General features: G+C 36.4%; 1 protein-coding gene across 2 annotated transcripts in view; it reads right to left on the bottom strand.

The window, feature by feature from the left end:
* The window catches only part of csmd1b (CUB and Sushi multiple domains 1b), a 756823-nt gene that overhangs the window by 282721 nt on the left and 459083 nt on the right, over positions 1-15019 (bottom strand). For both annotated transcript variants that reach the window (XM_039652188.2, XM_039652197.2), the window contains exons 6-7: positions 2384-2496; positions 208-285 (exon numbers count right to left, since the gene is read on the bottom strand). In XM_039652188.2, coding sequence (XP_039508122.2) covers positions 208-285; positions 2384-2496 — 191 coding nt within the window. The remainder of the gene's footprint in view (positions 1-207; positions 286-2383; positions 2497-15019) is intronic.

Raw genomic sequence — 15019 nt, 5'->3', positions numbered from 1 at the left:
AACACTGAACTTAAGCTGGACAATGATACTTTGATACTGCTGTACAGCCAGAACAAGCTTTGTTGCATTATTTTCCAGTTATCTCTGTAAAGCTGCTTTGAAACAATCTGTATCGTAAAAAAGCTCTATATAAATAAAAACTTATTAATTTGACTTATTAGGTCCAGCTGTGAGGTTCTAAATTCAACTGACTTGAAGTGCACTTACAGACTGTGTTTTTGTGACTTGTATCCTTGCTCGGAAGCATTTTCACCCCTCTGGATTTCAGCTCGATGGCCTTCTTCACTGTTGAGAGAGGGTAGAGGTGAAGTGTGTAGAAGTAGATATCACAATCCATTTATACAGTTACCAAAGCCTGTTGAGTGCCCAAGAGTGCCAACACCTCATTGAATTCTAGCAACCCTCTATGAATTAGTCTTGCAGGGGACATCAAAATGAGAGCATTCTGATGGCCAGAGGTATTTTCTTAATGCCTTTAAATGTATGATATTTTGCTAATCATTATTACAAATTCAGATCTTTTGCAACCCATATCTATATCTAACATGGATTGATCTCTAACTGCAGCAATAGCATAACAATCAAGCATAGCGTCAGTTAGGTCACGTTAGTCAAGCTCGTATCAGCTGACTCTCAGGAGATCCACGTCTACTTATAGGAATACATCGCCTATCACTGTGTACATATATTGTATAAGCTCCTTCAGTATCATCAGCAGCTATTGAGTTTCTCTGGAGCTAATTACCCTCCTCCATTCCTAGCTCCTCCTCTCGTTCAGTCAGGATTTGGCCTTCTGATTCCCCTTGAATCAGAATAAATTCTTGAATTATGTTGTACTTTAAAATCTTGAATTAATGATAACTGTTTACCCTAAGGGGGGTTATTGCTGTTCTCCATCCTCTTATCCACACTAGGCTGCATGGATGCACAGGGAGTTCTCGCCCAGAACGGATCCATACCGCGAATCCATGCTGTATGCTAATTGTCAATTGTATTTGAATTTTTTTGAATTTGAACTTTTGAATTTGAATACCAATTACAAAATAATACAATAAAGCATATTGTATTCCTTTTGGAACATGGGAGGGTTCAGTTTGACTATTCTCAAAACTATAATTTTCAAAATCAATATTTTGATCGATGACAGCGTCTTCACCAGATCCACCATCAAGAGACAGTGAGACTATTTGGCCATTATTGTCTCTGCAGTAAATCGCTGAGCCATTTTTTTTAAGTTTTGCTGATGATACAGTACTAGAGTATTCTTTTGTTTTATACCTGCAGTAATCATGAGTGAAACATACTTATATTGCATATCATACATTGCCACATTGAAAACTAAAGGTGAAGTGCAGTCATCAGAGATTGAAATATTGTTGCATAGAAAAAAAATAAGGATGCTATATGCTTTTTACAAAAACATTATTAGAAAACAGACATTCTTTTAGAATTTTGATTTCCTGTTATATTGTTTATAATGAAAAGATTGAGGAATACTAAGAAGGTTAATGTCTAAAAGAATAAATAATGAGGGAGAGGTTAGTGAATGACGTCCACTTTGTTATCCGAGACACAACTACCATTCAGGCATCTGAATGTGCTACCAATATTTTCATCATGTGGAGCCAATTTAGATTTCAAAGTAATTCTGAAAGCAGTTCTGTAATTATGTCATGAAGGATGCCAATTATGACCTGGGAATCATGAAATAAATTCAATTTGCATAATTTTAACTCTGTATGACAGCCCCCCATAACCCCCATCAGTCAGTATGATAGTGATTTCATCTCTGCAGCTTCTTTCTAAGCGGTTAAACTGACAGCATTACAACCATTTCCATTCTCACCTATTCATGCAGTACGATTGTGACAATTTTCTTGTGCACATAATTTGTAGCCTACACCAATTGCATTATTTCAACAGCACATATATATATATATATATATATATATATATATATATATATATATTGATACAAAGAAAGTGCATTTATGTACGACACTCTAAAATGTAACAAATTCAACAAATCCCTTGAGCTTCCCCGGAGATTCACAGCATCCCTCGCTTATTATGCAAATAGAATTCACGATCATAAATGCATATCATGAAAATGATTTAAAAGGGCCTCATCTTGTGTTATTCATGTTGGGAACATGAATTCCCTCACTACTGTCGTGACTGATTTCCCAATTTAAAGGGGGGGTATGGTGGGACGCTGTAATCATCATATGTCTGCTTATTGAGTCACAGACAAGCCAAGATGTAATTGTTAGCTACAGCAGAACACACCAAGGGATATGCTGTCTTTCACTGACAACTGTCCCACATCTGCCAATAATGAGCGCTCCTCTCCTCTAGTGTCCTACACACGGTGACCCCTTACCTTGATATTGGGCACTAAATCCTTTCCTCCGATGGTTGCTGTCAGACGTGAAGTGAAGCCGCAGCCAATTCTTGCTACTGATGACAGGGGATGGCAAATTCATTCCAGTCAGCCTGAAATTCATAAAACAAAAATATGATTAAAAATCAAATGTACAATCAGCTGAAAAAAAAAAAAGTTTCGTTACAAAATTACATTTGAATAAATAAACACAGAAGTAGTTTCACATAAACATTTCAAATGTAACTATTTAAACACTCCCTATATTGTCACATGTATCACATGTAGTAGTCATCTAAATCCGCTTGACGCAGATGTATAAACATACACAGTCTTTATTAAACTTACAGAGCATGGAGGAGAACCTCAGGCGAGTAACGACATATACTTTTCACATACAAGATGATGACTGACTCTGAATGGAACAAGACAGGAATATACAGTACACATAAGCAAACAAGGAAACTAAATGAGATGCAGGTGTAACTAATGAGAAACCAAGGAAACAAGCAAGAGGGCGCGTTTACACGACAATAGGGGATTATCATGCTGATATGTAGTACTTCCGGATTCAGTGATTTTTGTGCACTGCCACTTCCGTTGAATTACCGATCTCACTGGCGAACTGATGGACTACACTAAGTTTATTTATACGTCATCCCTGGTAAATTACTCTGATTCATTGAAGTGCCGGCTGCAAACAAACGTGCTACCTTGTTTTATTTTAAAGTTTTAATCCACTTCTTCCTTATACTCAATTCAGTCGGGAACCCATGAAAACTTAAGTAGGGTTGGCGTTGTTGGTTAGATTTACAAAGTGGAACAGAGCAGTGACATATATAGCCTTCGTCTCAGCCATTGTTGAACTGCGTCGGAAGTGGACATGCACAAAGTTGACAAATCACGCCCATGAAACCCGGAAGCGTGATAATTCCCTATGGTGTACTAAAAACATCCATTGCTTCAAAAATAACAAAGTAGAAGAATTTTGGGGAATTGCAATATTTGCCCAATTAAAAAAAAAATAATTTAGATTACAACTCAAAGTAAGAATATATATATATATATATATATATATATATATATATATATATCCACATTGATCATGTTAATATATTTCTGCATTTCACTGTTCATGCTGATTACAGGGCAGTTTTCACATTAGCCTATAACTGCAACTGCTAACCAATTAAAATACATACTTATTTATATGCAAATATAAACTATATGTCTTATGTATGCTGTCTAGTTTTGAGCAATGAAAATTTAACTGCTTTTTTGTTATGTCATGTGTCGTAACGGTGGTGGTCTGCAGTACGCACGACAATGGATTTCCACAAAGTCTTTAGTTAGATTTATAAACCCTCAGGAGATGTAAACGGAAACATAGGGGAAAACACAAACAACATAAAACCAAAACAACACCAAACCAAGAACTGAATAAACTAAAGGGTTATACACAAGGGAAAACAGATATTCAGAAACCAAAGAAACTAATGACCAGGCAGGAACAAAAAAATGGGAACAGGGAAACCAAAACACAATGAAACTAAGCAGACTATAACAACATAAGTGTAGATAAAAAAAAAAAAAATCATAATAAAAAAACTTTTGCTTTCCCCTACTGACCAAGAAAAGAAAAACTATATCGCCATAGTAACACATACATTACCACAAGAACATGTGGTTCCCAACAATGGAATGTACTATATATCCAATCCCGGTGGAAACTAAACACTACATAAACTTTCGGTCTCACTCCAACATACATTCTCTCATACAGTCTAACTTATCACAAAGTCTCCTAAAGTATCTCTCTCTCCCACATCTTTAAAACATTATAATTCACAAAATGCAATGATTACAAATGATTATGAATGTATATGAAAGTATAAAACAGTTACATAATACTTCTGATTATGAATATTAATAAAAAGTAATGATAGTACTAAAAACAACATTAAATGATAAGATTATCAATCTTCAATAAGACATATGTATGTAACAACATGTAAAGACTGCTTTACACAACTAAATAATTTTAATGCTGCAAATGCCTGAAAAAAAAAAAAAAAACAACATCTGTAGAGTACAGCAATTTAGTCTGGTCTTACTACAAATAACCAAGACCATGAAGAAAATGACTGCGGCACAAACAAAGCAAATTAATGCAATAGTTAATAATAGTTTTTTTTTTTTTTTCGTTGTTTACCATGGCCTCAGGAAGATGGTGCTCATGTACAATATTGATTTCATCTCTGTAGTTAATTTCCAAGCGGTTAATTTGACAGCATTAGAACCATACCTGTTCTCATATGTTGCAATTAGATTGTGTCCATTTTCTATGGCATCAATCCATTGTTGATATGGTCTGGTTTTACAAAAAAATAACCAAGATTGTGAAGAAAATTATTCCAGCAAGCAGTCAATTTCCTTTGTGAGACATGGACACACAAGGGCTTCTCTACTTCTTTTCACCTGGGGCCTCATTTGTCAACAGTGCCTACGTAAAAGTGTGGGATCTACCAACTTGTATTTAGGAATGTGTGTAAATATAAGCAGAACTCTGAGTGTGCTTACGCAGAGAATCTAGTGGTAGAATGGTGATATTACAAAAACAAAGTGCCGCACTGTTTGCTGTATCCTTTAATTGCAAAAAACTAAAATAGTAATTTCATAATTCAAGCTAGACATTTGCTAGACATTGACATTAATGTATGTGAAAAGCTATAAAAGACAACTGGGAATTCATTTGAAATGTATCTATAGCTGATCTCGCTTTGCAGGAAGATTTGGCAAACCAAGCGCTATGCAGAGAACGTGTTTTTTTTTATTTTTTTTTTTTTTTATCCTCCTCCAGTAGCATATATTTCCCAATTGTACGATGTGACCCTTTTTTGGCAGCAATTTTAATGTCAAACCATTTCTTTCTTTTTTCTGGCGGTGTTCTTTCCTCTGACCCAACAGAATTAACAGCAGCCATTATTTTCTCCCATTTACAATTTTTTTCTTTTGTTAGTTATGCCTTAAGCGAGTGACCCAAATAACACTTTTGGTTCTCTTCCACTTGGCTCACCAGTACTTTAAGTTTGTGTTTCTGAGAAGTTTCTCTTTTTCTCTTTTTTTCCCCCTTGCCATGATTCCAGTGAGTATATATATATATATATATATATATATATATATATATATATATATATATATATATATGTATATATATTCTATTTTCACGGTGTTGTGACCATATATATGGTTCATTAGAGGCTTTTCTGAATGAGCATGGTGCTTAAGAACATTTAGGATTTATCAACAATTACTTGGTGTGCGTAAGAACCGTGTGCTCTTGTTTGATAAATACAGATTTCTTTTGTACTTGTCTTAATTTCATTCGCTAAACATAAAACCTTTCCAATGCATTGTTGATAAATGAGGCCCTTGAAGAAGTTATTGGTAAAACAACATCTATCTCTCAATACCAACTACTTTATTGTGAGAGTGAACAATCTTTCCTTATTTTCCTCAATACACACTTGGTGTCATTTCTTCTGTTTTTTACCTGCTGCTATTCTTTTCTTCACTTTTTTAAAAACATATTCCAAGGTGCCTATTAAACCTTCTCTTCACCTTCTCTTTGTGAAACTCAAGGTGTGTAAACTTCATGTTCCCTGTTGCGTGTGTGCTCAGTGTAAGGAATTTTCCTGCAAGTGCCCTTAGTTTGAAGCCGTGACAGTAATGGTTTGGCACAGCTAAAGTCCCGGAGCAAATTTTTTTTATATATCTTTTATATTTGTTTTTCAGGTTATTTGGTCTTGGTGCTTGCTAAACATTCGAACTGAATGACTGCAGAGGATATTTATCTGAAATACTAAATCCGACATTCTAAAGCAAGGAGAAATGGTCACAAATCAAAGATGAAACTAAATCCAATCAAATGCTACACAGTCTTGACAACAATCATTCATATCCTTAACAAGCATTAATGATGGCAGCTACAGCACAGTCATTAGCGTATAATTTAATATTCCATCCCAAATCAGAGCTTCATCTCCTTGATGATGAGACTATTTTGTTTTTGGCACTGAGAGCTGAGAGGAGTCTGATATATTCTCTGTGTAGTGTGTACATGAGAGAATCTCATGAAACCTGACGAGAACATGTCTAGGTCACATTTCTTAAAGAAAATGAACCCGGTTTTTAGGATTATTAGCAATGTGTTGTTGTTTGTTTGTTTATTGTTAATGTAATGATAATCAAGCAAACATTAATTTTTAAAAAAAAACTACGCTACACCAAGAATCAAATTGAAATGATACAATTAAAATTCATGAAGGCATAAAGGTAGTGAAAAATAAATAAATAAACACACACAAACAAACAAAATCAAATTTCATCTTTATTTTGATTTTGGTTTGCAAGATGCAAATTAGTGTGTATTTATTTATTTGCTTGTTTACTAAAGATAAATTAAATTGTGTGGTTGTGTGTGTGGTGGGCAAACAAGAGGCAGGCCTATGTTCCAAACATTGAGCTGACGGTGTGTTTGGTGGAGCTGAATCCCGCAAGTGAGGTAAAGCCTGTCTGGCACAAAATAACAGTGACTTGCAATTGATGCAGGCTGCTGTGTGAAGCCCTCATTTCTTTTCAAGAAAGTGGAGTTCAACAGTGCATGAAAACCAGGTTGAGCTGAGGAGGCAAAGGAGTAAGAAAGCAAAATGAGCGTGCTTTACAAGAGGCAGGCAACAGTGAGAATAAACCTGACAAAATAAGCAAGGTCTGTTTGAAGAGATCTGTTCAGATAACACAAGAGCTGAATCACTGGGAGGACAACGGCTAAATATGGAATATAAAAATAAGGGTGGGACTGTTTTATATCAAAATCTGACATTATAAATTCAAATTGAACAGTTCAGTTTCCACACTTCAATTAAATCTGACAGATTAAAAGCGTCAAAATATTGTGTTTATCGAGAAAAATAAACTGGTTCTGAACTGACAATTTTGAATCCCAAAAATATTAAAGGGTTAGTTCACCCAAAAATGAAAATTAAGTCATTATTACATGTCACTCAGATTCAAGACAAGGATAGTGAAAATATATATATTTTCTAAACTGATAGCATACTTGTCTAACTTAAACACTGGCCAGTGATTTCTAAAAATGTATTAGCCAATGGCTGATGATAGACATTGTTTAGTCGTCGAGCAAGAAAATTTAGTTGCGGGTGATTTACTCACATTGTAGAGGGTTGCCCTGCATACTGGTTTAAGTTTCTGTATGGTTCTTGTGAAATTAAAAAGTCAATGATGATCATTATAAGTTCTTCAGATCAGTATAATGGTCTTCAGTTTCTAAAGTAGCGGCTGTTGTTGTTGTTATTGTTGCTATTATTATTATTATATAGACTAGATCACCTCCTGATAAATTAGTATGCTGGGTTTAGGGAAGTCATAAATAAAGATTACATTGAGCAGCTGAAAAGATCTAAGGTCTTCAAAGAGAATGGCCTTTATTTTATTCACAAGTTGTAGCCAAATTTATTCAAGCTCTGGCAACGGAGTCAGAGAGGTCAAGAGAGCAGGCCCACTTTGATGACTGCTGGCAATAACTGCTGAAAATGAAGTCCACAGACAACACCATGAGCAGCACTGGCGGCGGAGGGGGAGGAGGGTGGGTGAGTAAAAAAGAATGACATGAATTGCAGATTCAGTGTCCATGTTCTTTTAAAACTCTTATTATGATTGAGACTTTCTTTTGGCATTAAATAAGATTTATTGCCTTTGAACAGTATTAATAAATTCGTTTCTGTGGATAGAAGTAACAGTGATGGTTTATTAAAGGGGACATATCATGCAAAATCCACTTTTTTAGCCCTTAAATGCATTTTGTTGTATATTTGGAGTGTTTATAAGCACAGAAAAGATGAAATTATTCTCTTCAGGTGCTTTGTTTATATCTTTATATTCTGTTTTGGTCATATTTTTCAACCTGTTCAGATTTTTCTGTTCTCTATGACAATTTTTGAACAATTACGTGACAGTACTTGTCCCATTTGTTGGGATTGATGCAGTCTCATCCCAAGACATCATATAACTGACGTCTTGGGATGTCTTTTGACCATACGTCACTTTAACGTCAGTTACATGACGATCCTGGGACGTCATACAACTGACGCTTTACCTTTAACGTCAGTTAGGTGACGGGGTAGGTTTAGGGGAAGGTTTTGGTCTGAGGTAGGGTTAGGATCCGATAACGTCATCTAACCGATGTTAAAGGGTACCCTAGTTATATGACGTCTTGAGATGAGACTGTGCTGCTATTTGCAGCGGAACTGACAAATAAGGACACTGACTACCGGCACTTCAAGCAATCCGCCATTATTATTTTTCGCTCTGATTTTGTAGCCCAAGCTCAATGATGCAGAAGTTACGAGAGGGCAAGTCAAAATGTTGGATGTAGTGACCCGAAGCACTTCAAGGATTCCCACTTCAACATCCTCCGCCAGTATAAAGAAGGGTTTGCCGATCGACTTCGTCTGAATGAAGGGGTATATTCCTTCTATCTTTGGAGATGACGAACAGAGCATTTCGATAAGCTGTAAATATCGTTAATAAAAATAAAGTACTTTACTTTCTTAAAACACATGGTGGTCATGGTTTAGCAGTACTTTTGTCTTTGTTTTCGTTTTGAAAGTAACGTTACACGTCTGTAGTATTATTGTTCTTGAGTTTCATCTGATGCTGATTGAGTTTCTGATGCTTTTCTAAACGTATCATATTATCAATACAGATTTTTTAGTGGTAAGATTAGACCGTAGTAATTTATCTTGTAAGTGTGCTTGTTTTAACAAGAGAAATAATCGACTTTCACTTATAACACAATACAGTTACATAGCACTGCAATACATCCATATGAAGACACTGTTCTGCAGGTTCGTCGTCGTCTCTCTCGCTCTGGCTCAAACATGTAAGGCTTGATGGACAAATCTTCCGTTGTTAACGTGTGAATACAAATGTTCTTAGAAGCTATAGTATATAATCGAATATCTCTAATCAAACTACAAGAATGGCCGAACGGGGGGAGTTGAACCGACCGTGAACTGAGCGACCTGGAGAGTGGGCAGGGTGTGACACATCTCCTTTTTATTTAAAGGGGCCGCTTCATAACGGGTTGCTCACAGACACACATCAAAAAGGGGGTAGAAAAGAGGCCTGTGGAGTATAATAATGAGGAATTCAGACCCAAGCATTGCAGTTATGCTTTATATAGACCACAAATTTATGATTTATATGCTAAAATGAATGATTTAAAAGCATGATATGTACCCTTTAAAGTCTGGTTTAATTTTGATGATTTAAACTGGTTAATTTTGTTGTTGTTGCTGTTAACCTACAGTCAAATGTGACAAACACAAAACAACTTGTGTATTATGGATAGGGTTGGGTATCGTTTGAATTTGAACGATTCTGATTCTGATTCCGATTCCTTGTTTCGATTCCGGTTCCTAACGATTCTCGATTGCGATTCTTTTAAGAGGCAGGGTCAAAAAAGTTTAGCTAACCTTGCTAACCAACGGCCTTTCTAAAGGAAATAATCCTTTCTCAAGGAAATACTCCTTCTGTAAAAATACTCCTTTTGTCACAAATTTTGCATTTTGCCGAGATTTCGTTATTTTTAGAAAAGCGAAGCCACATTTTGGACCGCCGACGTAAGGTACTCATGTTCGACTCGGTTATGCCAACACTTCCGGTAGACGCTTCTTCGTTGGTGTTGTTCAGCAGTTTCTTCTTCCGCTCGGCGGACTGTGAATATCGAAACTAGGAATCGAAATTTTTACTTTTGAACGATTCCGGGAAAAACTAAAAGTTAGTCTCGGTTCCAATCGATACTCGATTCTCGATTCCCAACCCTAATTATGGAGGCCTAAGGGATAAACCAGCCCGTTCTCATCCTTTAGAGTCATATAGCTGACGCTATATGACAAAACGGCGAAATACTACGCACATGGCACCCTTTATTGTTAATATAACACGTGAACCCAAGGCGTCATAAATCCTTTAGCGTTAATATGAGACTACCCTACCCTACCCCACACCTAAACCTACCCATCACAGCGCGTGCTATATTAACGATAACGGGTGCCATGTACGTAGTATTTCACCGTTTTGTCATAGATGAGAATGCGTTGGATAAACATGGATCTAAGGTGGCAGCAAGGAACTGTCTTTATGAGTGAGTTAGTAGAACATCAAGTCAATTCAAAAATGAAACAAGGATTTAAACAAATAGATTATATGAACTTTGCACACCACCTTGAGTGAGGCTCAAATGACATTTGACACATTGAAGTGTTAATGCTGAATTTGACACTTCACTTCATAGAGATCATTGCATTGACCAGCGCTGATGCTTGTCATGTTAAATCCCTGTTGAAAGGAGGCTATGACAAAAATATTGCTTTCATCACTGCCCACGGACATGACAAACTGATTTATTATTTTGATGAATTCATGAATTGACCTAGAGAATGAAAGCTATACCAGACGCAGACAATGGCATTATCATTATCTATTTTTCTCTCTCATAATACTCTATTGAGTAATACTATACACCAATAACTTGACAGAAGCAGCCCCAGTAATCATTAACACAGTCTCACTTAAATGTACTTTTATGCACAATTTGACATTGACAGAAGAGACACCTGAGTCGTTTCTTCCTATTCGATAAAACTTGACATGGCAGGTCAGCCAGTGTCTGTCCGTAAGGCCTTTGTTCTGGAAATTGCTTTGCAGAAGTCAAAGTAATCAATAGGTTTAGTCGGAAGATAATGTACTAGCTTTCAAATCTGCCCGTCAGCTGTCCATCTCTCAACTAAACCCCGGCATTCATTTTTTTTAATGGACATTACACTTCCTATTTGAGACAATCCATATGAATGAGCTCACGACATACACGACATCTACTCTTGTGTAATAGAAATAATTATATATATATATATATATATATATATTAGGGGTTGCACAGAGTAGACTAGTCAACTTCAATGCTCTACTATGACACTTTATCCTTGACGTTGAATAGCCGCTGATTATGGCCTATAGGATTCAAATAAAAATAAGCTGTTATGTAGGAGCAATCGCTTTGTGGGTTGCCTTATGCATATCTGTGCACAAGGCAACCCACAATCGAGTCTTGGCTCGATGTTAAGGCTTTTTGTTCATTAATGATGTCATCAGCAATTAGTCAACGTCGGAAAAACAATTGATCCATCCCGATTCTCTCTCTGATTCTGTATCGATAGACCCTTTTCACAATTCCAGATATATTTGGATAAAAATCCACAAGAGTGTTCACAACTTTCAAAAAACACATCATCACAGTCCGTGAAAAGGGTCTATTCTGAGAATTTCAGAATCAATTCTGAGCTTATTTTTAACCACAGATGTGCAATGACACTGCGTGTATTAAAAACATCCATATTCTGCTTGCTTCAATTCCTCACACATACACAAACACACTCAAACCTTCAATAGTGGGCTATATTAAAAATATGAAACTCCCTGATAAAGGGCTGCTTTCAATTCAATTTCAAATGCTCATGTGCGCTTTGTGAATAGCGCTCGCACGTGCAGCTGAGTACGACTCCATGTAAGTTGTTAAATGTAGCTACTTGGATCTCAAAATGGTTTTATGACACAAAATTAATGTTAACACAGTCAGTTGTGTCTCGATGGATTAAACTTATATTTCAAAAGACATCTGTGCATTGGTGTGAACGCAGCTTATTCTCCCGCTGTCTAAGATGTCATCGGTAATAATCAAACAGTAAAGTTGTGAAAGAGAAAAGGCACTCACAGATCTTGAATGGAACACATTAAAATACTCTTAAATAATGAAATCACTCTTTGTTTATTGGCTGTTACAGTAGATAGTCAACCAGAATGCCTATTACCGTTGCAGCAAAAATAAACCAGTCCCATTTCAAAGTCGCTCGCGAAATGACCGCCAGGTAGCGACAGTTGCAATTGCCCTATTTTGAAACATAAGTGAGGCTAATGTCCATTAACAGTTAGGATGAAATACTACAACTATGGCAATTTTCAAATAAGCCAAAAACAAACTGAAAAATCAAAAAAAGAGCTATTGACATTTGCTGTAAAAATAACTGACGCACGTGCTGTGCATTAATTCACTCTTGCTCCTTCATAAGTAAACATTATTTTACATGAACACATCCAAACTATATTGCTATAGCCTACTGAGATTTGGTCTAATCGCGATATAGAATAGTGTCTGTAAAACCAAAAAGACTGTTTAAATATGAATCGGGTATCTGGGTGTGTGAACAACGAACGAACGCACATATGCATAGCCTACTGTTACAGACGAAATAGATTATAAAGTTTTTTACTAAATAGACATCAAATAAGCTTTAGTTAGACAGTTTCTGCTAATATGTTAAATATGTAGAATGTTTTGTAAAAAATAAACTGTGGTCCAATGCAACCTATATCAAAATAAAGAATCCTTAACTTTGAAATATGTAGCCTATAGGCCTATGTTTCCAACTCTTTATTTTGATTATACGTATATATATATATATATATATATATATATATATATATATATATATATATATATATAAGGGGGGTGAAGGGGGTCCTCAATCAGTTCACCTCAAAGAGCATGCACAGAGAAGTCAAAATTAAACATGATTTATTGACTCGTACATACACATTGATGGCCTAAGACACGAAACGAGTGGTTTGAGTGAGAAAACGAACAGTTTTACCTCTTGTAATCATAGCCATGACAAAATGATCTGACGGCACGGGCGCTTCGGTCTGCACATGCGCTGGAAGTGATCGCTTGCGCGCCTACGTCACTCTTTGTTTATACAGAGATTTTGGAAGTTTTACCTTTCACTAAACATATTTAGATATACGGGAAACCGCAATGAAAGACGATTTCGGTATATCTAAATATATTTAGTAAAAGGTAAAACTTCCGAAATCTCCGTGTAAATATTGAGTGACGTCACACGCAAGCGATCACTTCCGGCTTAACATTGAACTGATTCAGTTCGGTTCAGTTGGACATTGAACAACTGATTCAGATCACTTGGATTACACGAGGTAAAAACGATATAAATACTGTTCGTTTTCTCACAAAAACTGCTTGTTTCGTGTCTTAGGCCATCAATGTGTACTTACACTTACGAGTCATTAAATCATGTTTAATTTTGACTTCTCTGTGCATGCTTTTTGGTGGGGACTTTGGCTCAACCCATTTTTTTCTCTGAACGCTTTTCTCACAGATGAACAACTGCCATGTTGTCACTGAAACAGATAACATGACGGTAATTGGATCAGATTACGTCCGTCTCTTCCTTTGGAACAACACCTTCCTTTGGAAGAACACCTTTTAATAACACCTTGTACCGTTGCACACGTGCACCTGTCTGGCCATTTGAATTACAGGACAAACCTTCTATGACGTAGGAGGAAAATTGTGAGACAGTGTTGAGGATATAAGAGGTTTTTGGTAAACGTGGACGTGGACCAGTTGTTCCACGTGGAGACTGTCCAACTGTCCAATGTATTTCTCTGTTGGTGGAAGTGCTTGCTCACGAATGGCCAGCAGCATTTCAGGGATTGGATCGGGGTGAATCAGGTATTGCTAGTTGCGTAAAAATGGCCCAAACATTGATGGTTTCTGGAGATGATGGAGTAGCTATATGCTGCCCCTAAGGATGTGCTAAAATGGAAAGTTTATATTGCAGCTATCTTGGGTAATCATGCGCCTAATATGGCCATTCTGTGGGCAAACATGATTTGGTGATCAAGTTTCTCACCTGCCAGAGGTGAGTGAACCGCCCTCACTGGTCTACTGTTCCAACCTGGAACTAGGTATTTGTGCTGAAGACTCTCATGGGACCTATATTTGAGCCTCTAGAAACAATGGATGTACATAGGTCCTCTTTTAAAACTGTGATTTTACCAGCTTTGGCACCAATAAAGTAGTTGGCTTACAGGCTCTATTGGTCATTGTTTAATGTTTTGTTTGTAGTTTAGGCCACATACTTGTAGAGCTGTACTGAAGCCTATGACTAGTTATGTACTTAAAGTGTTTTTCACCCCCTTTAGGGCTCATGTGGTTACATTACAGGATACCCGCCTTTCAGCTCAGAGGAAGAACGGTCTCTTCACATGCAGTGCCCGATGCAGGCAGAGAATTAAATCAGTGCTGGCATCATTGTGAAGTGCTTGTGATATTATCTTCCCAATCAGTGCCAGACTGAGACAAAATATAAAGGGTTAGTTCACACAAAAAAATGAAAATTCTCTCATAATTTACTCACCCTCATCTTGTTCCAAACTCATAAGACTTGTGTTTATCTTTAAAACACAAATTAAATGAACCTGAGAGATTTCTGTCCTTCCATTGACAGTCTACAGAACTGCATAAAAAGATCATAAAACTAATCCATATGAATTGAGCGGTTAAGTCCGAATTTTCTGAAGATACTTGATCACTTTATATAATGATTTTAATATTAAATTTAGGCATTTAGTAATTGATGACATTTGTTTTTTTTTTTTCATTTTTGGATTACAAGAATTGTATTAGGACAGTGT

The sequence above is a fragment of the Pimephales promelas genome, chromosome 11 (assembly GCF_988280905.1).
Source record: "Pimephales promelas chromosome 11, fPimPro1.hap1.1, whole genome shotgun sequence".
NCBI lineage: Eukaryota > Metazoa > Chordata > Actinopteri > Cypriniformes > Leuciscidae > Pimephales > Pimephales promelas.
Note: the sequence above shows the minus strand (reverse complement) of the source record. Positions and strands in the feature narration are given on the sequence as shown.